The 25,051-nt window shown below is 36.5% G+C and overlaps 1 protein-coding gene across 1 annotated transcript in view; it reads right to left on the bottom strand.

The window, feature by feature from the left end:
• Positions 1-14,193: 14,193 nt before the first annotated feature.
• Positions 14,194-25,051, bottom strand: part of PLCZ1 (phospholipase C zeta 1) — a 35,545-nt gene continuing 24,687 nt past the window's right edge. Inside the window, exons 10-12 of the mRNA XM_041735454.1 lie at positions 18,792-18,924; positions 15,062-15,211; positions 14,194-14,279 (exon numbers count right to left, since the gene is read on the bottom strand). Coding sequence (XP_041591388.1) covers positions 14,194-14,279; positions 15,062-15,211; positions 18,792-18,924 — 369 coding nt within the window. The remainder of the gene's footprint in view (positions 14,280-15,061; positions 15,212-18,791; positions 18,925-25,051) is intronic.

A 25,051-nucleotide genomic window follows, 5' to 3' on the forward strand; every position in this document is an offset into this window, starting at 1 on the left:
AAAAGATTCCTCTTAAAGCAACAGCGTTTTGCAAGAAAAACTGGCAAATCATCCCTTAAAAGCTAGAATGAAGCAGTAAAAGTGGTTAAGAAAATCTGGTCGGGGGCACCTGGGTGGTTCAGTGGTTGAGCATCTGCCTTTGGCTCAGAGTATCATAGCGGGGTCCTGGGATCAAGTCCTGCTTGGACCCCACAGGGAGCCTGCTTCTTCTCCCTCTGCCTATGTCTCTGCTTCTCTGTGTCTCTCATGAATAAATCAATCTTTAAAAAAGAAAATTTGATCAGATTTGAAAGGGGAAATCCCAGGAAGATAGGGGCAAATGACTGCAAGAACTGTGTGACATTCAGAATAGAAGTATTGTCAAGTGGGTGGCATATTTGGAAAACATATTTGGAAAATTTATGGAACTGCTACTCTAATAAAGGAAAATTAGGCAAAGGAAGAACTTACTAAAAGGAAGTCAGACAAGATGATTACAGGTGAAGACTTGACCTGGAACACATGTTGGTCTAATAGGAATATTATCTTATAGGTGGGACTGCCCTACTCAAAAGGGTCAAGATAGTCAAGATATATTTGAAGCGGTTGTGTGACAAACATGGAAACTCACCGACTTCATCTTTCTCAAGGCAAAACTTTGAGAGTAGAAAGTTAGAAATACAAATATCTGGACCAGAGGGCAAAGGGGAAAAGGCACTGGGGTTCAGGAAACAATGTTGTCCCTCCCTGAGCTAGAGAAGTAAAGAAGCCAAAATAAGAAGCTGAATACAAAGTTACAAACCCAGCTGAAACCATCTGAAAAGAATAAGAATATGGAAACAAGAAAAACAATACCAGAGACTTTAACCTAAGAAAATACTATTCAAGGTGGCTCAGTCAGTTAAGCGTCTGCCTTCATCTCAGGTCATGATCCCAGGGTCCTGGGATGAAATCTCTGCTGCCCAGGGAGTCTACTTCTCCCTCTGCCCCTCCCCCCACTCATTCTCACGCTTGCAGGCTCTCTCTCTCCCCCCAAAAAGTTTTTTTTTAAAGAACAAAGAAAAACACATAAAATTTAAACCTGAGGAAAGAAAGTGTTTTCAAGATTAGATGGCAAAAACATTAATCATAACTAGACTCCTATTGTTTATAGACATCAAACACAGTCTCAGGTAAGGGATCTGTGGCCAGGGATCCTCCAGCTGAAATAAATGTGGTGATGGGGATAAAGATATTCCCTAGGACAAGGAGTCAACTGGAAGAGTTCCCAGTGACTAAGGTTGGGATAGGTTGAGCAAGAAATATTAGATTGTATAATGTAGGGGATCCCCAGGTGGCTCAGCAGTTTAGTGCCACCTTCAGCCCAGGGCCTGATCCTGGAGACCCGGGATTGAGTCCCGCCTTGGGCTCCCTGTGTGGAGCCTGCTTCTCCCTTTGCCTGTGTCTCTGCCTCTCTCTGTATCTCTCATGAACAAACAAATCTTAAAAAAAAAAAAAAAGGTTGTACAATCTAATTGCCCAAAGTATAAAATAGTTACCCATGAGTCTGTATTGATATGAATGATTACATGAATAAACAGGGGGAAAGACACAAATCTCCAATGCAGAAGAATTCCAAATAATTTATCCAGTTATTCTGCCTTCTAGAAGGTGAAATGTAACTACCATTTCTTTAGATGAGGGTTGGGCATAGTGACTTCCTTCCAAAGAAGATGGTATGGAAAATGGGAAGAAAAATAGCTTTACAGTGGAGAAATTTGATAAACACTAACTCAAAGGTAATGAAGGTCAATATCAACAGTGAAAAATTATGTTGACAGTGTGTAAGATTTGATGAAAATGACCTCTGAGTTCTTCCTTCCAAGAACTCATAGCCTCAGTCTAATCACGAGAAACATGAGTCAAACCCAATTGACAGATATTGTACCAAATACTTGACTGGTAATTCTCAAAACTGTCAAGTTCATCAAACAAAGAATGCCTGACAAACTGTCACAGCCAAGAGGAGCCTCAGGAGACATGACTTGCAAATGTAATGTGTAACCTAGATGGGACTCTAGAACAGAAGAATGATATTAGGAAAAAACTAAAGAAATTTGAATATAGAATGGACTTTAGTTAATAATAGTGAAGCAATACTGGCTCATTATTGCAACTAATACAAGATGTTAACAATATTGGTGGAGAGGGACAGCAGCAAAAATGATGAAGTAGGGAACTCCAAAGATCCATCTCTTCACAAATCCCCCCCCCCAAAACAGCAAATAAAGTGGCAAAAACTGTCAAAACCAACTTTATTGGAATTATGGAAACAAATCAAACTTTACAGAAAAAAAAAGGATGCTTAATCAAAAGAAAAGTAAATTTTGATAACAGAGTTTTGTGGCTTTTAAATTACCCTAGTCCTATACCCCACGCCCCAGTTTAGTGGCCCCATTAAAGACAGTAGCTCACATTCCTGGTATAGGCTCCTAATGTGGGAGGAAGCAGAATAGATCTTGTTTTAAATGAACTCTGGTTATTTTGACCTGTCTGGTGTTCCCTGAAGGACTAGCTCTAAGGGCTTGTCTTTATTTCACCTAAATTAGAACTCTCCCAGGGCTGAGGTGGCTGTCCAGGGAACATTTGTTGAAAACATTCAAGAGCAAATGTCTTAGCTCTGCTGCTGGGATAAGATATAATAATTGGGCAAACAGTAGACAAACTGAAATGCCTAGAAAGAAAGGCTAGGGAATGAAATAATTTGGGGAACAAGGGCGTTTAAAAGCTTTCATAGATCCCTAGAAACCTCTAAGACCACACACATGCCCAGAGCAGAAGCACGTTCAGATAAGACCACTGAAAGGCACAAAGGTCTCACCCCTGGCTGACCTCCAGGCTCCACGCAACAAGAAGTGAAGGCAAAGGCAAAGTTGCAAGCTTTCTTGCTAAGCGTTGAAGGCATCTCCTAACACATACACAGACCCCATACACCAAGACCAGAAGGATTTTTAAACTTAAAAAAAAATGGATCCCAGTAGTTTGAGGAAATTTCTGGCAAATCATTAGTTGACCACCAAGTAGACAGAACAGGGACTTCAGTAAAGATACACAATAAAGAATACAAACTACTAAACACTAGTTCAGAAAATTCACTAAACAAACAGCTACTGCAAGAAGCAGCAGCAACAAACTTCAAAGAAAAGGGGAAATCTGGTTTCCAGAGTTGTCACATTATAATATCCAAGATGTCCAAACTTCAGCAAAAAATTCTAAGGCATGCAAATAAACAAGAAAGTATGTGCTATACACAGGGGGAGAAAAAAAAGTAATAGAAATTGTCCACGAGAAATCTTAGTCATTGGAGTTAGTAGACAGACTTAAAAAAAAAAAACTTTTTAAATATGCTCAAGTTGCTGAAGGATATCACATACAAAGAACTAAAGGAAACCATACGGAGGATACCTCACTAAATAAAGAATATCAATAAAGAGATAATACGAAACAGACAACCGGGATTTGGCAGAGTTTGCTTTTTTTTTTTTTTTTTAATCTTCAGACATTGTTGCCTTTGCCTTGCTTTGCCTTTGCTTTTGCCAACCTCCTTATTCACAAACTCCTGTAGTGAGAAACGGGGAAACGAATTAACATTTGTTGAAGATCTGTATGCATGAGGCACTCTACTCTACCATAGTACATGATTTAGTCTTCAAAAAACTCATGATAAGCAATGGTATCTCCATTAAAAAAGAGAGAGAGAAAGAAATCTCAAGAAAGCTAAGACATATTTTTGAACCCAGTAGTCAAATCCAGTTCTGACTTGAATTCAAGTCCATGCAATTTCTACCATCCCACTTTGCTTGAAGATGAGGGACTCACCCTCAAGTCTACCAGATTCCTTTCCTAGGAAGGAACAGTACAGTCCTAGCCAACAGTACATGGTGGGGAGTTGGGTGGGGATCTGGGATGCACTTGGATCCTGAGGAGGAATAGAAGGGATGGAAAAAGTATTTAGCTAAGGTCTACCTTTAGGAGATAACACCCAAGAGAGAATCAGATTTCTGATGTCATCAAAATTAATATCGAGCATCTTTTACTGGTAATTATGCTTTTAAAAAATCAACAAAAAGTCCTGTCTCTCAGTCTCAAGCTGTTTTATCAGAAACTTTCCCCTCCACCTCCTCATTATCGTAACCTCCTATGTCTCTCACGGACTAGTGCATAGTGGTATTTGAGAGAACAACAACCATACCCTTCAATAATGTCCTCTACAGAACATCACCTTAAAGATGTTATTTCTTAAGAAGAAAGACACATAAAATGTTTCTATAATAGATTTCTATTCACGAAAGAGTTCTCCACTGATAATTCCTTGGAAAGTTGGAGAATCTAAGAAAACATCTTTGCCACTTTACCAGTTTACTAAGCACCAACTGAGGTGATTTAAATGAAGAACATTTTTGAGAGGAAAACCTTGCTCATCTCTTGGGAGCTAGTTGGAGCCTGACCTACATACTTACAGCGTCAAAATTACTCCAGGGGGGACAGGACAGGAGCAGCACTAGCACTTGCCACTCGTGGAACATCAGGGCTGCAGCCTTCCTCAAGGAAGCCAGGAGTACTGGACCACCACCTTCCAAAACACTGAAGACAAGACCTACATGCTGGGGAAGCCCACAGATGTAGTTAGTGTAAGTCATCTCCCTTCTGCGAGGCTCTTCTCGCTGCAGATTAACTTGTTACCAGCCCACAGAGGGAGATTTGTGACTCTCTGGGTAGAAGCGCTCAAACCCCAAGGCTATGCTTGCTGTCCAGGGATGCTGCCGGCAGACAAGTGTTGAAGGCCTGTCCCTGCTCTGATCTACGTCTACTCACTCATCAGAACACACAAGTGCAGAGGGAGGCCGAGCAAGAAATTCTGACTAATCTTTTTCATAGATTTTCAATTACAAATGTGAACAGAAACAAAAAAAAAAATCATTTGACACAGGAGAAAAATAATAATAGAGAAACTCCAGGGGAGTAATCAGAGCAACTTCTCTCTTTGAAAAAAAAGCTAATGCAAACATGATGATCACAGTGACAATAGCCAATAAATATACGGCACTTATGTTTCAGGCACTGCCTCAAATTCTTCACATACATCTGTTAATTTAATCCTTCTAACAATGATCATCATCTTGATTCCCCTGATGTGAAAACTAAAAAGCAAAAAAAAAAAAAAAATTGAGTTATTTGCCCAAGGTCCCACAGCAAGTAGGTAGCAGAGGCTATAAACCTAAGAAACCAAGTGCCAGAATTTATCCTCTTAATCACTGGACTATATTCCCTTTCAATTATGCTTACAGCTATTTTTTTCATCCTTATTATGTGTCAGGGACAGTAGTAAACATGTTACATATTTTATTTAATCCTTATTATAAATCTGTTTGGTAGAAGTTATCCTCATTTTCTAAAAATCTAATTCATGGGGAGAGGTAGCAGAATGGGCAAAATAGGGAAAGGGAATTAAAAGGTACAAACTTCTAGTTATAAAATAAACAATATATAGCATAGGAAATGTAGTAATAATATTGTAACAAGTTGGTATGGTGACAGATCACAGTGATCACCGCTTAATGTATATAAATGTTGATTCACTATGTCATCGCACACCTGAACTTACTTTAATATTGTATTTCTACTACACTTCAATAGAAATAATGTTTAAAAATTAAAATAAAGGGGGTCAGACTGGGTTGGTGCACACACACACAAACACACACACACAGATATAACTGATATTCTCAGCAAGACCTAGAGGATATTGTCTTAGCTCAGGCTGCTAGAATAAAATAGCACAGACTGAATGACTTAAAAAACAGACATTTGTTTCTCACAATTCTAGAGGCTGGGAAGTCCATGGTCAAGGTGCCAATAGATTCGATTCCTGGTGAGAGCTCTCTTCCTGGCTTGAGAAATACTACCTTCTCATTACATCCTTATGTGGTGGAGAGAAAAGCTCTTGTGACCCCCTCCTCCTCTTATAAGAGCACAAATCCCATCATGGTGGCTCTGACCTCATGACCTCATCTAATCTTCATTACCTACCATAGGCCTACCTCCTAATACGATCACAGTGGGGGCTAGAGTCTCAACATGGGAATTTTGGGAGGGATGCAAACATTCAGTCCATAACAGATCAATAAATAGAGATATGCTACTTTAAAACAAGATCAACATAAAAAGAAAGTGTTTTGGGAAATAACATTTTTCAAAAGTTATCCTATGCCTGATTGCTACATTTCCACAATTACAAAACTTACACACAAAACACACACACTCAACACAAAGAATGGACACTCCCAAAAAATCAAATTATTGATTTGGAAAGGTCAGTTGTCTTTGTTACTGAGAACTGGAAGTGAACTTAAAGATTATTTGGTCCAGAAACCTCCTTTTAAAAAGGAGTAAATTAGCAATGAGAGAAAGGGCCTACCAAAGACTTCAAAATATTATTTTGAACACATTTCTTAACCTCTTTAACTTTTAGTGTCCTTATCTACAAAATCTCCAGGGATTGCTACCAAGGTTAAACTAGTTAATGCATATGAAACATTTAGCACAACACTTGGAGTATTGTTAGTACACAGTATATGTCTTTATTGCTACTATTATCATCACCATTATTATCATCATCATCATTGGTGGTAGACATGATCTCCTGATGTCCAATCCACTATTCTTTTACATTATCACTGACCAATTTTAAGTATATTTTTCTGTAATACTCCAAAATACCAAGGTTTATATCGTCAGTCAAACATTCTTTTAAATGTACTCTTTTACTTGGTCAAATCAGGAAGCTCTCGCATGGGAAAATCACTTTAAAAAAACACATTTTATAGTTATATAGATACATATATATAAGGATAAAATTAAACAACGTGTGTGAAAACATTTTATAAACTGCTAAGTGCCATCCAAATAAGATATGCATCGTCTTATTGGATTGGACCACGATAGAATGAGGAGGGCTGGGAAGAGACACATAAGAGAAGATGACATAATAATTAACATCATGTCCTTTCTGTGGAATAACGGATGGTGTATGAGTCAGCATAATGGAGGAAGTTTGAAACCAAGAAACGCAGAAGTGAGGCCAGCATTCTAGAGCTATACCCGTGGGTTGGGGTAGGACCCAACCCATAAGGTTACATCAATTTAAATTAATTAAAATAGAACAAAACTACAAATTCAGTTCCCCTGTGACACTAGCCTCATCACCAGTGACAAATAAGCCCATTCATTTGGTGGCTTCCCTACGTAGCAAGGGGTACAGAACAATTCTTTCACAGCAATCCTATGAGACAGCACAGCTCTCGAGAAATGAGGGAAAGGAGATTTTGATTATTTTTCAAATTACAAAAAAGAATAAAAGTGATTATTTGATACCATGGTGTATCATGATTTATAACTTTATAGTTTTTACATAATTAACATATATCACTTCAAAAAACTGTTTTTGGGTCACAATCTTTTCATAAGAAAATACAACTGTCACTTCATTCACTGTCTTTTAATGAGAAAATAACGCTGTCATCTTGTTTTTAGTTCTCCGCACGTCTGTTACTTACTGTCTCTCCTGTAACAATCCATTTCTAGTTCAGAGGCTCAATCTTCATTGCCCATCTAGCCAAAACTTTGTTGAATTAAGTTAGGCTTTCAATTGATTGTCTCTTGCTTTTTTACTCATTATTGCTGTGTGCTAGCTCCCTCATTTCTCAATGGATCATTTAATAAGTTACCTCTGATCATGTAAGTTTTAATACAGAATTTGGAATCAGGTCAAATACCTTGACAAAGAGGGAAACATATAAATCCCGAGTAAACTGACTATATAAAAAATATGTTGTAGCATTTAATTTACTTTTAACATTCCCTATGCTGGAGGCTGATTTCTATTCCTACAATGCTCCACACTTGAATGAATATAAAAGAAAATCAGAATATTTCTTTTCATTCTTTGACATTTTATTTTCTGACTCTGACTCCCTTACAGACCAGAAACCCAGAGAAGCAAGTCTCACTGAGGACTGCCACCACTCCAAGGTGACCTCATTGGGAAGAACCAGAGAAGGACATACACTGAGCTCATTTCTCTCTCTTCAATCCCCTGGCACACTTCTCCTCACAGCCTTTGCATTTCTAAGTAGTCCTCAGATTATGCTATTGAACTAGTTTGAGGACCATACTTAGAAAGCCCTGCATTCAGGTAAACTGAAGAGCTTTTTTAAATCTCAGTGCTCAAGCAATGCCACACCAATTTTATCAGAATCTCTGAAAAAATTTTAATGTTCTGAAGGACTCCAGTGTGCAGATAAGGTTGAAAACCACTAGTCTAGACTAAGAACAAAAGTAATTATTCGGGTATTTCAAATAGATCTAAAAAATCCAAGCACAAGTCTATCCTTTGTTTTGTTTTAAATATCCATAATTCATTAACCTCAGAATAAAAAACATAATACATACATATGAGTATGTGTGTGCACATGTATGTGTGCTTATATATGTGGTGCATGTGTATATTTGTGTGTGCATAAATTAGTTTTAATAGACCTCCTGAAGAGATTAGTTAACATTTTAAAACCCCTAATGAGGAATATACATTCCAAAGGTGACTATTTTATAGGCTTCAAATATCCCTGCCTGTACCTAGTGGATGTCAATTAGCATAAGGGATATTAGAAATAGTGTTCATTGGTTAAAAGAGTGGTGTTCAGTATATGTGAGCTGGCCACAAACATTGTACAAGCAACTCCATGCAAGCTTCTCTCACATCCAGCACCCCAGAGTCTAGAATAGCACTCTCTGCTTAGCACTCCACTCCATCTAGTGTCCCCCAATCTCAGGAAGCTTATATCACCCAATCTGATTACAGGATTGGCTAACTTTACTGTTAGAACATAGTGTCACAGATGAGTCAGGTAAACCTTCTATGTACCACTGGTGCAGATTAGTGGTGATACTATGATTTTCCTAGAGTCTATATTTTTTTCGACTTTTTTGTTCAATAAACCTCACATGTTTTGAGTGTACAATTTCAGCAGTTTTGACATATATGTATATATATACATATATATGTGTGTGTGTGTATATATATATGTGTGTATATATATATATACTTTTATTAAAGCATCGCCACAATCAAGAAAAACATCCATCATCAGCAAAAATTTCCTTGGGACTTTTAATCCAGCCTTACTTCCATCCCAAACCCCCTTCACTGATTTGTTTGCTGTCGTTCTAGTTTGCACTTTCTGTCATTGTAAATAAATAGAACCACACAATATGTACTTATTTTGTCTATATTCTTTTATTCATCATAATGACTTTGAGATTCATTGATACTTATGCATATTTCAATAGTTTAGTCCTTTTTGTGGTGTTAAATTGTATCCTGTCATATGGATCTAACACAATCTGTCTCTCCATTCACCTGTTAATGGACATTTGGGTAGTTTCCAATATGTAGCTATTATAAATAAAACTCCTATCAACAGTCATATAAAGTATTGTGTGGACATATGTTTTCATTTCTCTTGGGTAAATATCTAGGAGTCATGTGTGGGTCTATGTTTATATACTCAGGGAGTAACTGAGTCATGTGTAAGTATATGTTTCATTTTACAAGACACTACCAAACTGTTTCCAAAATGATTGTACCATTTTACATTCCCATCAGCAATATATAAAAAATCCAGTTTCTACATCCTTCCCAACATCTGTATGGCCCTTTTTATTCTATTTTAGCCATTCTATTGGTAACTCATGGTATTTTTAATTTCCATTTCCCTAATGACTAGGATGAATGTTAAGCATCTTTTTATACATTTATTGGGCACTTACATATTTTCCTTTGGGAAGTGAATGTTCAAATATTTTGCTTATTTTTATTGAGTTGTCTTATTGACTTGTGAGTATTCTTTATATAGTGTATATACAAATCTTTTGATATGTTAAAAATACTTTCCCCCATTCTGAAGATTGCTTTTTCATTTTCATATTTCAAAAAACAAAAGTTTTTTTAAATGAAGTACCACCTTCCATCTCCTTTATGTATGTCATGCTTTAATGTTCCAACAAACCTTTGCCTACCCCAAAGTTACAAAGATATTCTATATGCTTTCTTCTAAAAATTTTATAGTTTTTGTTTTAATTTCATATTTTGACTCTTGGGTCTATAATCCATTCTGAGCTAAGTTTTGTATATTGTGTGATGTAATCAAAGCATTTTTTTTCCCAGACTGCCCTGGATCAGTAACCTAGATTCTGGCATTTATTGTAGATCTTAGGCAACTCAATGTTTCTGGGGCTATCTCATTAACAATAAAATAGACGATTGCTGAAAGGAGTTAGGTTAATATTCAGCACGTTAGGTACTGCTAACGCTGCAGATATGTATCACGTTAGAAAAGTAACTGCCCTGGGAGAAAAACAGGAAAGATGACTGAAAGTGTGAAAGTTAAACTGTATATACATGGAAAGTACAAAGAGAGCACTGGTTGCTGAAAATGTGTAGGTTTGTAAAGCATTTAACATCAACTCTCCCCTCACTACCACCAGGTGTTGGGCTGGTGTGTAACTATACAAGACACATGGATTCCAACCTCTAATCAAGTTCAAATTCCACTTTAATCCACCTCTTTGATGTGTGAAATGGAAATTTCTAGGGGCTGGTAAAAATGCTTGCTCTGATTATACAGAGAGCTCAAACGTATGGCCTAAGAATCCAAAATGTATCATAAGAATCCATTGTTGGTACAAATATTGCCAGAGGGTTATTATTTTGAAATAAATGCGATTTAATAAATGTTTATGTAGCACCTAAACTCTGGAGTCTTAACAACTCCTGAAAAATGAAACTCACATATTCCCCCAATAAAATGTTGATTGTCCAAGATCATAGGGGCTTCACTGAGAGTGATTCCATTCTCTCTATACCAGTCCACAGCATGAGCTTCTTACCATGTGGTTCCCAAATATCCCTTGAAATTTGCATAAAGGTTTTAACTGCAACCCTTGGAGGCACTATCTTGGGTGCATTGTCTACACCCCTCAAAATCACTATACATTCCCCACACCTAAAATTAAAATAACAACTTCTTTTTTTGTGACTACAGGGAGTTTCTCCACACTTCTTTCAGAGATGGGGCAACTTTGTTCCTCAGCAACCAGCATCAGTGGCCTCCAGTGGTCACCATCCCCCAAATGAAAGTCAGAATAAATCTAAATGGGGAGATAGTGCTCTTTATGTTTCCTGAGGTCCTAAACAACCACAAGCAGAAAAAAAAGATCAATGTTAACAACATAACAAAAGTTTCCTATTACACAGATCACTATTAGGTAACACATGTTACAGAAGCAAAGCCAAGTTTAGGTCAATGCTCTCCAGCCAAAGACCCCCAGGAACACACAGAGTTGGGTTTATGACTCATTGCAATAAAGAGATACATAAGCAGGGAACTATATACATAACACAGAATGGAACGTCCGTAAAAGGATGTTGAAAAGCACTTATATTGGATTTAGGCTTGTGTTGGATGATTGCGGGGGGTGGGAGGAAGTTCAAGGAAGTAGGGTTCTTCTCTGCATTGGATGATGTCAAGAGTAGGGGCAATTCTATGATTGAAATAAATCTCACCCATAAGATAAAAAGAATGAATCAGGATAAAAGGTATAATTGGTAAAGAATCAACGGTCATTCATGTCAGCCAAGATGGGAGAATGTTTTGCACTTTTGTGTTTGGACAATACCCATGGGTTCAGTCACGGTCAGAGTGGTCTTGTCTAGTGTTGTTCTCTGAAGCCGGTCATGTACAACAGGACACCATGGTCTAACTGCAACTGTCAGACCAGCTCCTGACAATGACAGGGCCCACCTGGTAGTGCAATGTCAATTCCTAGCTGTCATTTTGTTAGTTGTATGGAAACATACACCAAGGAACATGGCCTGGTCTAAGGAATGATGGATGGCCTCCCCCAGGAACTGACATTTCAACTAGGAATCAAAAAGGTAAAAAAGTCTTTTGCTGTCACAGCCCAGGGGTTCATTGAGCCCTTTTTTCAGTTTTTTTTCCACTCACCAATGCTATTTTTTCCTGCAAGTGAATTATGCCTAGGGGCGCCTTGGTGGCTCAGTCAGTTAAGAAGCCAATTCTTGATTTCAGCTCAGGTCATGATCTAAGATCTCAGGATCATTAGAAGGAGTCCCGCCTTGGGCTCTGCTCAGTGTGGAGCCTGTTTGAGATTCTCTCCTTCTCCCTCCCTCTCTGCCCCTCCCTTCACTGTGTTCATGCTTGCTCTCACTCTCTCTCAAATAAATAAATAAAATCTTAAAAAAAAAAAAACAATTATACCTAGACAGCATGAATCAAAGCTGCCTTCTTACATCATTCCCAACCTTCTCTAAATGAGAACATTCCCTGGCTGTGGAATTTCTAAAGTAGTTTCTATTGTGTGAAAAATAATAACAATAGTAGTAAAGTAGTAGTAATATGTCAGTTCAATTCTAAAGGAAAGTAAATGACAAATAATGCATACAAATAAATAGAACCAGAGATGTTTAAAGACATTATAAAATTGGACAAGAAATAAAATAATCTAATGTTTCCTTTCAAAAGTGCATTTCTGATGTTGAGTGGGATATTGAAAACTGAAAGATTTGATCTTCAAAGCTAGTGAGCTGAATTTGATTAGTACCCGAAGAAAAAGTGAGAAAAAAAATTATAAATATCCCTTTTTCCCTCATTTTAAATCTTGGTGGTATCAACAAGAAATAGTTTATCCTGCTATAGAATTAGTGAACTCTTGCAAAACTCACCTGATCAGTCTTTAAATCTCATGAAATGCCAGATCTTCAGAACACTTTAGGAATTTAGAAAGGTTAAAGCCTCAAGTCAATGGGCTGAAAACCCCACCTGCGATTAGATTGAACGACAGCGGATTTAAATAAGATCTTTCTATTATCTGGCAAAATAAAAATATCCTTCCGTGAACTGGCTGTGGCTCTGCACTAGAAAGAGTGGACCTCACTCTTAAATCTAGAATGGCCAGGAGGTAATATCTGGATGATGATGCATTGGGACATTTCTTACTATAGCTTAGGTATTTGAATTCCCAGTGGCATCTTTGTTTTAAACATTTGGTTCTGAGGGTAAATCATAGAGGTAAAATATGTTAAATGGGTTATTTTGTATTTTCCTGGCCATCAAGAGAGAATGCATTAGTAAACATCTCAGTCATTTTTGTCGTGTTAGTTACAAGTTCAGATTTAATTTCAACAAGTACTTATGAGGGTCCCCTAATTAGTCAAAAACAACGGTGCTGTAAAATTTGTCTCACTACCATGCAACAATGTGCTAGAATAAGTATTAATAGGTGTGGATTTTTTAAGAAGAGTTAATAAGGAACCATATTATTCTACATAATAACATTTAGTATATCAAAGAGCTGCTCATGGTGAGGAGCCCATCCTCTGAAATAGCACAGGAATCTCATCTCTGACCGAAGACAATTATCAAAGCACAGTTAGCACAGACTCAGAAATAGTGTGAATTCAGAGATCCAAGCATAGAAGTCTGCATAGTAGATCTCTTTTACAGATATGGAGGTTGAATACCGTTTGACTACAAATCAATTTCACAGGAACTCATAAAAATGTCTGTGTAATTATAGGGTATCAAATCCAATGCCCAGCATCTAAGAACTGGCTCGAGAAGGCAGGGGCTAATTACTGTCTAGGATATAACAGGGCACAAAACACCTGGGAATCTAATTCCATTTCTCTACAACATGCAGCAGTGGGTGTCTAGAAGTTAAAACCCTCTTAGATTTCACAGTTCTTCTTACTGATAAATATTTTCCAACATACCTTACATAATCAGACATATTTTAGGAGCTTGTAAGTCCTAGTAATTTAAAATGATACAAGCAACTTGCAAGAGCAGCCTGAGCAGCAGAGGGGCAAGAGAACTTGGCTATAAGAATAAAACATTGTGGGGATCCTCTGAACTGTTTTTGCTTTCTTTTTTCCCACTGTTCTATATTGCATATTAAAGGGGAACTTGCTCTATATTGTTTTTGTAAATAATTGTTTTTGCTTTATGTTTAAAAGAAAAGAAAAAAGGTACAGACATTCATTTTGGCTGTTTTATTACGATGTGTAGCTAACGATGTGTCAGGGACCATTAGTTGCTATCTGATGTACCACACATAAATAAACAGTGCAGCAGGCTCAAGACTCTCGCCCATTTTAGAAAACAGAGGAACACGACGGTAACCTGCAAAAGGAATCATATCTAATTAGGACAATAAAAATAAATCAGCAGTGTTCTCCATAGTGCTACTAAGACTCTGATCTTTACCAAGCATAAGTAAAAACCAGGGCTGCACGGTTAAATTCTTCTTGTATATTAATTTCCTACAAAAAATAAAATATCTGAAGTTTCTATTCTGACTTCTTACTGCCTAACACTGAGCCTACAGCTCACACTTCTCCTCCCTCAAAGTGCAGTGTGCTAAATTAGCCACCACCCTCCTGCTTCAGAAAGACTGTGTTTCCGAGGTACAGCTCAGATGGTGTTAGAGAAGTAAACACATTGAGACAAGGTAATTGGCATATTATAAATCACCTCAGCCAGGTGACTGCAACAAAAAGGCAGCCCTGAAAAGAGTCAAGAAAGGATTGTCTTGGGCTCCCAGGCTCTTCTTGGGCCGGAAGAATGAGTCACTGCTTCTCCCTTCTCTTTGATTCTCATGCTTTATTCTTCTGTGGTAGTCATGACTACTCTTAATTGAAACAAAAGAGCGATGATCCATGTAAAGAAATGCTCATACATGCCAAGTTTGTCTAATTTATCTTCCTAGCAATCCCAAACCACAACCCCACCTTCTATATGAGAACACATTTCTATAATACCAGTGAGAGAAAATACGTGTCAATGCTTAAAATTTCCTGTACATCTGATTGTCATGGATAGAGCTATTTAGCATATTAATGTGTGTCTTTGGTAAATATAAGTTATAATTGTTAGCACAATCATCTTACTTTTAGGAATATTACCTTTGTTCATGCACAGAACTGGTAATGTATATTGACCAAGAAATTCATTTCCGGCTATTAAACCTTGATTTTCAACAACAAAACGCATCAGCGCCAATTCTGGCACATGAATAATAAATGTGAATGTTTCATTCCATTTTGGACTAAAAGCTGAAATATAAAGGAGGATATCATCAATGAATCATAAACACTATCTCTAGGGAATAAAGCATAGTACCTGTTCTCTGAAATTTTTCTTTTCAACACTTAGTAATATTAATAGTTTATGCTTTAGAGCTCTTGAATTTTTCACGTATCCAATGAGAAAGGATAATAATGACAGTAACAATAATTATTGGGTGTTTAGTATTGCTGGGCAATATGACAAGAACTTCAAGCAGTTAATCTCATTTCGTCCTTAGAACAAACCCATCAGGGTTATTGCTATCCACATTTACAGATGAGAAAACTGAGCCAGAAAGATGTTATGTAACTTCCTCAGGGTTTCACGTACACAGCCATTAAGGGGCAGGACAGGAATTCCAGCAAATGGAATCCAATTTCAGAGCAGAAACATTTAATCATTAGGCAATATGACTCTATGTTTAGGCAGATTCCTAACAAAGGAATTAAATGATAGCATTTTTCTCTACCAGCTCCTATTATGGGAAGAGTTCCATAGACAGTTGTTGGCCTGAGAGCTCAGTGCTCCAAAGCTAGCCTTTGATCCTTCTTCTTTTGAATAAGTGCTCATTTTAAAGTCCCAAGTTGATGAGTCATTTAGTTCTTAGCAAAAATAATCATCCCAAACAGGAATTTTGTCAAATAAGAAATCCAGATTGTGTCACAATGTAACTGAAATCATCCAATACTTAATCCAATACTGAAGCGTAATGTAATGGAATCAAGAAATTCACATCCAGATCAAATCTACTTAGGTTCAGAGAGAAATAATATGTATAATGTGTATTGTTTTCATGTACAAAGGTAATGCTTGCTATGTCGATAGGTTTTGTTCTTTCAGTTACCTTTCCAGAGCATTAAAGAATTTGTGACTCATTATAGTTTATGTTTTCTGTGGTGTGTCAGTGGTCACAAGCACGCATTTACCAGATAGTAATCCAGGATGCAGTCTATGCCCATGAAAATATTAAACCAATTGACTTGATGCTGGTATAATGAATGTATGACCTTACCTTAAGAAAAGAAATAATTCCATGGAGTACAGGGGCAGGTCTAAGAGTCAATTCTTTATGGACGCTTTAAAATGTCTGCACAAAATTTTAATACTGATTTATCTTCCTCTTCTAACTCTAATTCACTATAAACTCTCTCACATGCACACACACACACACACACAGATAATATGTATTATATGAGAAAGCCCTTTTAGTTATGAAAGAAAGAAATGAAGGTAAGGAAAGAAGGAAAGAGGGAAGGAAACCAGGATACCAAATTTGTTACAGTTTTTCTCTGGCATGACCAAAACTGAAGAATTACTTTAACACCTTATCCAAATGTGATCTTTTTCCTTCCAAACTCTCATTTCTCTTATTAGGCCACAATTATGATAGTAGCTAAGCCATCTTAGAATCCCTCTTGATGGGGCACCCAGGTGGCTCAATGGTTGAGCATCTGCTTTCAGCTCAGTCATCATTTCAGGGTCCTGGGATCGAGTCCCACATTGGGCTCCCTGCAGGGAGCCTGCATCTCCCTCTGCCTGTGTCTCTGCCTCTCTCTGTCTTTCATGAATAAACAAATAAAATCTTTTTTTTAAAAAAAAAGAATCCCTGTTATCCAGCTACCTAAACTTTTATTCCTGCTAGTCTTCCTCACAAATGTCCCCCACTCCTTTTCTGTTGCCACAGGACTTCTTTGACGGGAATTCCCCATACCTCTAGCTATGAAATCATATCTTGACTCTACTTTGTATTTCCCATTTTCCTCACATACACGTCTTCCTACCAAATCTGCAGAAACAACCTCTCTAAAGCCCAAATATGCTAATGATATATTCCTGTTTAAGAGTTTTAATTTTATTCATTTTCTACAGAAAAGAAAGTACCTAACATCTTACCATGGCTCTCACAATTCTCCATGACCATCCCCAATGTAATGTTCTCCTTTTATCTCACACTGATCTTTCTTAAGTACCCTGTATGTCACCCATCTCAAACCTCTGTACTTTTTCCTAGCATGCTTGAATGTAGTCTTCTCCAGGTTTTAGAACTCATGTTATTCCTTTTGGCTTCAATGCGTTCATCCTCAATATCTGTAAAAAATTCTATTCATTCTCCAGGAACCATCTCCAAATTTGCACCTTCCACTATAATTCTCTGTACTTTCCTTAAAACACTGACTCTATCATAATAGTTTTATTGTATCTCATCACCCATAGCAAATTGAAAACTATCTACAATAGAGTTCATTGAGACATATATAATAATATATTTAATAAACAGAGATTTTAAGTTTTTTGATACTTATCACCAGGCTTCTAATAACAGGCTCAGTATTATTAGATAAACCAAATTTAATTTCAGCAGGGATACTTCCATAAAACCCATGGATATAATCTAAATTCTAATGGGAGCTAGAATCATATAATAAGAGGTACACTGAATAAATAAATGTTCTGTGCATTTTGTCATGAAGATTCAAGTAAGGAGATGAAGAGAACAAGAGATAGGTTACTACAAGCTTCCCGACCTAAGCAGTTACCATTTCATGACTTTGCCCTTGTAGTATGCCTCTAAGGCATGGCAAATAAGGCAGTAAATCATCACCAATATCCCTTCCCACAGATAACCTAGGGTGAAATAGCCAAAATTCCCCACATTTTTTTCCATACCCTTTGCACTAGGGGGAAAACAGAGGAGTATCGGGGTATCAATGCAAGGGGCAGATGGTGGATATTATTGAAGATTATCACCCAAGAGAAAAAAAGACTACTAAAACTGCACCTGTTTTTCTGTTGGTGCCATTTAACCTGGCACATACTTCCAGACTCTGAAATGAAACCCACTATACTTTGGAATATCCACTTAGAGAAGACTCTAGACTCAAAAATCAGTTCCAAGGTTTTCTCCAAAGTGATCCTGACTACAGGTCAATCCTAGGAATCTATACTTTAATGTCCTTAATTATTTCAACCTCAATGAAGATGTGATGATGTCAGTAGTGTATTTCATAAAATATCATGGTATGCTGGAACTGAAAATCTTACCCAAGTCATTTCTTCCATTTCTACATTTCCCTTCTGGAAAAAAAATGACTGAATTATGAGTAGGTTTCTGTGGCATCCTTAGTCAAAGCCAAAAGCCACAGACATTTGATCTAAAATAATTCAAAGAGTGAAATAAAAATGGATAACATATTGTATCAGAACAATTGTACGTTCTTTATTTTACACAAAGGGTAGAAGCTAAATAGATTTGCAGCCATCAAAATGCCCCTTTAATTCAGCAATATGGGAAGAGACACAAAAAAGGAGGTCAAAGTGAAAAAAAGTAGTAATTTTTTAGGTCAGATAAATTTTTTTTTCTGTAATCTGAAAATATATTTAAACAACACATTGAATCATTATCAAATTGTTTTTGCTGCATATAACACTTTGGTCATCTTAAACCTCATGCAAAGCCCTTGCCTTACGAATAATAAAGATGTATCAAAATTCTATCAGTAGATAAATTTTAGGATTTCCAGAAAGAAGTCTAGTAGAAGTTCAATAAAAAATATATTAGGAACTCACCATTTTTTTTAATTACACGAGTCTGCTGCTTCATTTGATCATTTGGAACACCAAAAGTTTCTAGAATCACTAATGTGTCAGCTTTGTTAGATGATGAATGGTTACTGGGAGGTAACTGAATGCCACTGATGAGCTGCACAAAAATTTTTGAATGCAGAAATTTAGCAGGATATCAAACTCCATAATCACACAATTTTAAAATAAAATAAATATTCCCCAAAAATATAGACTCTCAATTCCCACAAAGATGTTAAAAGTGTAATATACACAAATTTTAAAATTTAACCCTTTTACCTTCAAGTATCAGTAGCAGAATACTAGGAATATATCTACATTATTCTATTTCACCAATATATAATTATAGAAAAATTCATATTGTCTGAATTTATAGTTCAGGATAAATATTTTCTTATTTTTAAAGTCTTTGTTAGAGTTGTTGTAAAACATTGCTTACAAGTATTGTTATAATCACAGTCTACTGTAACTCAGGCTGAATTACTCTGATAACATGAACTATTTTGAAATTCATATTGTATATAAACAGCCAAAAATTAAAGAATATTAATATTACTTTTGAAATGTGAGAAAAACACTGCATAATTTCCTAAGATAGCATTTTTGATAGTATAATTTATATATTTGGATAATTTATGACAAAATTTTATATTATTTATTGTTGTCAATATTATCATAAGCAATGTGCGTCTGACAAAATTAATGATTTCATATGTATCAGTCCCTAATATACATATGGGACACTTAAATTAATTTACAACCACTTAAAGTAATTAACAATAGTTTTATTTCCACTTTTATTCATCAAACTAACTGCTGAAGCAAAGTTTAGTCTTACTATGGGGAACAAAGTCCAAACAAAAAACAATATTCCAAGTGTACTAGTTTGTAAAATGTACTAATGTAAAAAGTGAAGCATAAGTTCAATTTCTGAAGAATAAAATAAAGAGGAACAAATAAATAATTAATTTCTTAAAAAGAAAGGAGGAAGGAAAGAAGAAAGCAAGAGGGAAAAAGATAAAGAAACAGAAAAGTGCCATGTATAATTTTTCCTTTTCTACATTATAACATTAGCTGGAAACCGAGTGACTATGCAAATATTTAACAGCTACTATGGAATGGGCATTGATCAATCACCTAATTAGACTTAAGGGTCTGAAATTATAAGGTTAGTTATACAGAATATTGGCCATAGACAAGTACACTGCTACCAGAGCCTACCAGTTGAAAATCTCCTCCTCAGGTAATAGATCCTTACTGATATGAAAAAGGTTCAGCTTTGGCACACCTCATGTCAAAAAAAAAAAAAATTCTGACTAAAAATAATCATAGTTGAATATGAGAACTGAAAGAGAATTTAGAAGCTATTATTCAAACAATCTTTACACTCTGATTCACAGAGCCCTTCCAAGGGCCACTACAGAAAATAGATGTCAGAAAGAAAACCCTTAGTGGTCAACTAGAGTACCTATGCTTTTCTCTATTGGCTGTATGCATAAGATTTTGAACTTAGAAAATGGTCGTATAGATTTTATAAGTTTGAAAATGACTGACATATTCCAAAACTCTCAATTTGCAGATGACAAACATTAAACCAGAAATGTTGAAATGTCTTCATCAAGGACATAAAGCTAAGGGCAAAACTAGGTCTTTTGATTCTCAAGGCATGCCTTCCATAATTTGTACAAGTTGTAATCAAAACTCTCTGGGATGATCAAAGCAAGAGAGAAGGACCCACATGGCTATGGCAGCAGTTTCTTGGGAAAATCATTAATCCTGCCTGTTTTATATCATACCCCTTACATCTCTATATGAGACCCTTCAGAAACAAACAGGTGGCATTTGTAACCATGTGTGCATACTATCTTCCATCTTTGCTTCCTCAATAAAAGAGCACAGATGTTGTCTTTACTATTTTTAACTTGAAAAAGAAATCATTCGTTCAACTTTTTTCTTTTTAATTTAAATTCAATTAGCTAACATATAGCACATAATTAGTTTCAGATGTAGTTTTCAATAAACCATCAGTTGTGTAAAACACTCACTGCTCATCACATCACATACTCCCCTTAATTTCTATCACCCAGTTACCCCATCCCTCCCCTTCAGCAAACCTCATTTTGTTTCCCAGAGTTAAAAGTCTCTCATGGTTTATCTCCCTCTCTGATTTTTTTCCCATTCAGTTTTCCCTCCCTTCCCTTATGGTCCTCTACACTATTTCTTACATTCAGCATATGAATGAAACCATATGATAATTGTGTTTCTCTGATTGACTTATTTCACTTAGCATAATACCCTCCAGTCCCATTCACATCGATGTAAATGGTATTCATCCTTTCTGATGGCTGAGTAATATTCCATTATACATACATACCATATCTTCTTTATCCATTCATCTTTCAAAGACATCTTGGCTTTTTCTATAGTTTGGCTATTGTGGACACTGTTGCTATGAACATTGGAGTACAGGTGCCCCTTTGTTTGACACACAAATGGCCAACAGACATGTGAAAAATGCTCAATATCACTTGTCATCAGGGAAATACAAATCAAAACTACAATGGGGTACCACCTCACACGAGTCAGAATGGCTAAAATTAACAATTCAGGAAGCACAGATGTTGATGAGGATTGGGAACCCTCTTACACTGTTGGGAATGCAAATTGGTGCAGCCACTCTGGAAAACAGTATGGAGGTTCCTCAAGAAGTTAAAAATATAACTACCCTATGACTCAGCAATTGCATTATTTGGTATTTACCCCAAAGATACAGATGTAGCATTCAATTAACTGACATATATTGATCATATACTTTGTGTCAGGCACTGTGGATAAGACCTGAACAAAAAACAGTCCTATCCTCACAGGGCCTTCAGACAATGGGGGGAGGAAGACAAGAACAAGTAGATAAACCATTACAGGCATGTTCATGTGATGGAGCTTTGTTTTATTCCACTTTGCAGATATTGCATTTTTTACAAAGTGAAGGTTTGTGGCAATTCTGCATTAAGCAAGTCTGTGGGCATCATTTTTTCAATAGCAGTTGCTTACTTTGTGTTTCTGTGTCACATTTTGATAACTCTCACAATATTTAGAACTTTTTCATTATTATTATATTTATTATGGTGATCTGTGATCAGTGATTTTTAATGTTATTGCTGTAATTTCTTGGGGGTGCAATGAACCTTTCCCATATAAAGACAGCAAACTAAGACATATATGTGTTTTGACTGCAGATGTGGTGGAGACAGCAAGAGAACTACAATCAGAAGTAGAGACTGAAGATGTGACTGAATTACTCCAGTCTCATGATAAAACTTGAACAGATGAGGAACTGCTTCTGGTGGATAAGCAAAGAAAACAGTTTCTTGAGATGGAATCTACTCCTGGTGAAGAGGCTGTGACGATTATTGAAATGACAACAAAGGATTTAGAATATTACATCAACTTAGTTGACAATACAATACCACAGCCACCCCAACCTTCAGCAACCCACCCTGATCAGTCAGAAGCCATCAATATCTAGGCAAGACCCTCCACCAACAAAGAGAGATTATGACTTGCTGAAAGCCCAGATGATGGTTAGCATTTTTTAGCAACAAAGTATTTTTAATTAAGGTATGTACATTGTTTTTTTTAGACATAATACTATTGCACACTTAATAGACCACAGTATAGTATAAACATAACTTTCATATATTCTGGCAAACCAAAAAATTCATTTGATTTGTTTTATTGTGAGATGCACTTTATTGTGGTGGTCTGAAACCAAACTTGCAATTTGTCTGACATACGCCTGCATAATATAGTGGCGCAGTGTATGTATGTTACGGAAAAACAAAACTACTAAAAGAAGCATAACCAATTTAGTTTAGGAAAAAACGTTCCAAAAAGAAGTGACCCTTAAATCTTGAAAAATGAGTCTGAGTGCAACAGGCAGGTGGAGGATGGAAGAATAATCCAGTCAAAGGAAAAAGTTTATGTATTGCATGGAGATGTCATATGGTAGCAGTACAAGATGTCAGACTGGAAGGGGTGAGAGATAGGCCTAGAGAATTAGGCTAAACCTCAACTAAGAAAGCAAGCAGGAAGCCTGAAGAAACATTAAGTAGACTTAGCACTAGGGCACAATGTCTCTGGGTCACTTGTGGAAAATGGATCAGGAGGACCGAGACAGACTATATAAAAAAACTGTTAGGAGGCCAAAGGAAGAAATGTGATGACAACTAACAAATTCCTCTAATATTTTTTTAAGGCAAATGGCATTAGACCAAGGGATTGGATAAAGAAGACATTTTGAATCAATAAAATTTGGAAATGGGACATGGGAAGTGACAGATGTGGAAGAGAGGAATGTTCCCAATTTTCTACCCTGAGTTAATTGGCATAATGAATTCGATGGAGTTCATTGACCTTTAAAGAAAATAAGATAGGACTAGGAAGGGATGTTCAGCCTTTAAAATGTTAAGCTTGACAGAACAGGTATGAAACAGGTAAGGATGCTAAGTAGGATACTTAAAATATGCCATTATATTTCAGAAATGAAGTCAGATTAAAGTTTTGAGCATTCTTGGTAGTTGAAATGATGAATGTATATAAAAGGATACAAGGAGAATATTTAGTTTGAGAATCAAAAAAAACCTTAGCCTAACAGACAAATGAAAAAATACTCCATATCACTCAGCATCAAGGAAATACAAATCAAAACCATGATGAGATATCACCTCACACTGGTCAGAATGGCTACAATTAACAAGTCAGGAAACAACAGATGTTGGTGAGGATGCAGAGAAAAGGGAAGCCTCTTACACTGTTGGTGGAAATGTGAACTGGTGCAGCCACTCTGGGAAACAGTATGGAGGTTCCTCAAAAAGTTAAAAGTAACTTCCCTACAATCCAGTAATCACACTACTAGATATTTATCCAAAGGATACAAAAACACTGATTTGATTTAAACCCCCAAAGTTTATAGCAGCAATGTCCACAATAGCCAAAATATGGAAGAGTCCAGATGTCCATCAAGAGATGAATGGAAAAAGAAGAAGTGATAGGTGGTAGATGATAGATGATAGATAGATAGATAGATAGATAGATAGATAGATAGATAGATGATAGATAGATAGATGATAGATATAATGGAATATTACTCAGCCATCAAAAAGAATGAAATCTTGTCATTTGCCACAATGTGGTTGGAACTAGAGGCTATTCTGCTAACTGAAATAAGTCAGTTAAAAAAAAGAGAAATGCCATATGATTTCCTTCATGTGGAATTTAAGAAGCCAAACAGATGAACATAGGGGAAGAGAAGGAAAAATAAAATAAGATAAAAACAAAGAGGGAGGCAAACCATAAAAGACTCTTAACTATAGGCAACAAACTGAGAGCTGCTGGAGGGAGATTGGGTAGGGGGATGAGGTGACTGGTGATGGGCACTAAGGAGGGCACATGATGTAATGAACACTGGGTGTTACATGCAACTGATGAATCACTGAATTCTACACCTGAAACTAATAATACACTATATATTAACTAAATTGAATTTAAATTTAAAATTTTTTATAAAGGAAAAGCCTTAACAATATAAATACTTCAAAAACAGGTAGAGAAAAAGGAGCCCATAAATTTGTGAGAGAAAGAATCACCTAGGAGGAAAGGAAAAAAAAGAGAGGAAAGCCCCAGACACAAGGAGATTTGTGAGGAATAGGAGAGGACCATACAAAGTGGCTGATTCATTCCTTTATCTCACTAGAACAGCAACTACAATGACAAGATGAGGAGTTTAGAACAATGCAGCCTTTTGCATTTTTTCATTCACGCAAAAAGGCAACAGGGAGACACTGGTTCTGATGTAGAAAGATGTTGAAATACTACCCACCTTATAATGGCTGAAGAGATCAACAGAAATTTAAAAGGTACCAAAGAACATCACTGGAACTTAAAATATTAATGTATACTTTCTAGCTTATATTATAACCAAAAAGTAAAAGAACAAGTTACTAATCTTTTAAATTTTTGTATTAAAAAAATACAAAAAGAATGCCAAAGTTATAATAATATTTGCAAGGTAAGCTTAATGGTCAATATTTTGCTGGATCCTAGAAAGAGTGCCAACTAATCGATTTGGGGCTGCATCCAGAGCTGGAGGCAATGTCTACCTAGCTACCATATGCCTCTACTTTTAGAGTCACAAAATCCGGGGTGCCTGAGTGGCTCAGTTGGTTAAGCACCTGACTCTTGATTTT

The sequence above is a fragment of the Vulpes lagopus genome, chromosome 21 (assembly GCF_018345385.1).
Source record: "Vulpes lagopus strain Blue_001 chromosome 21, ASM1834538v1, whole genome shotgun sequence".
NCBI classification, from domain to species: Eukaryota; Metazoa; Chordata; class Mammalia; order Carnivora; family Canidae; genus Vulpes; species Vulpes lagopus.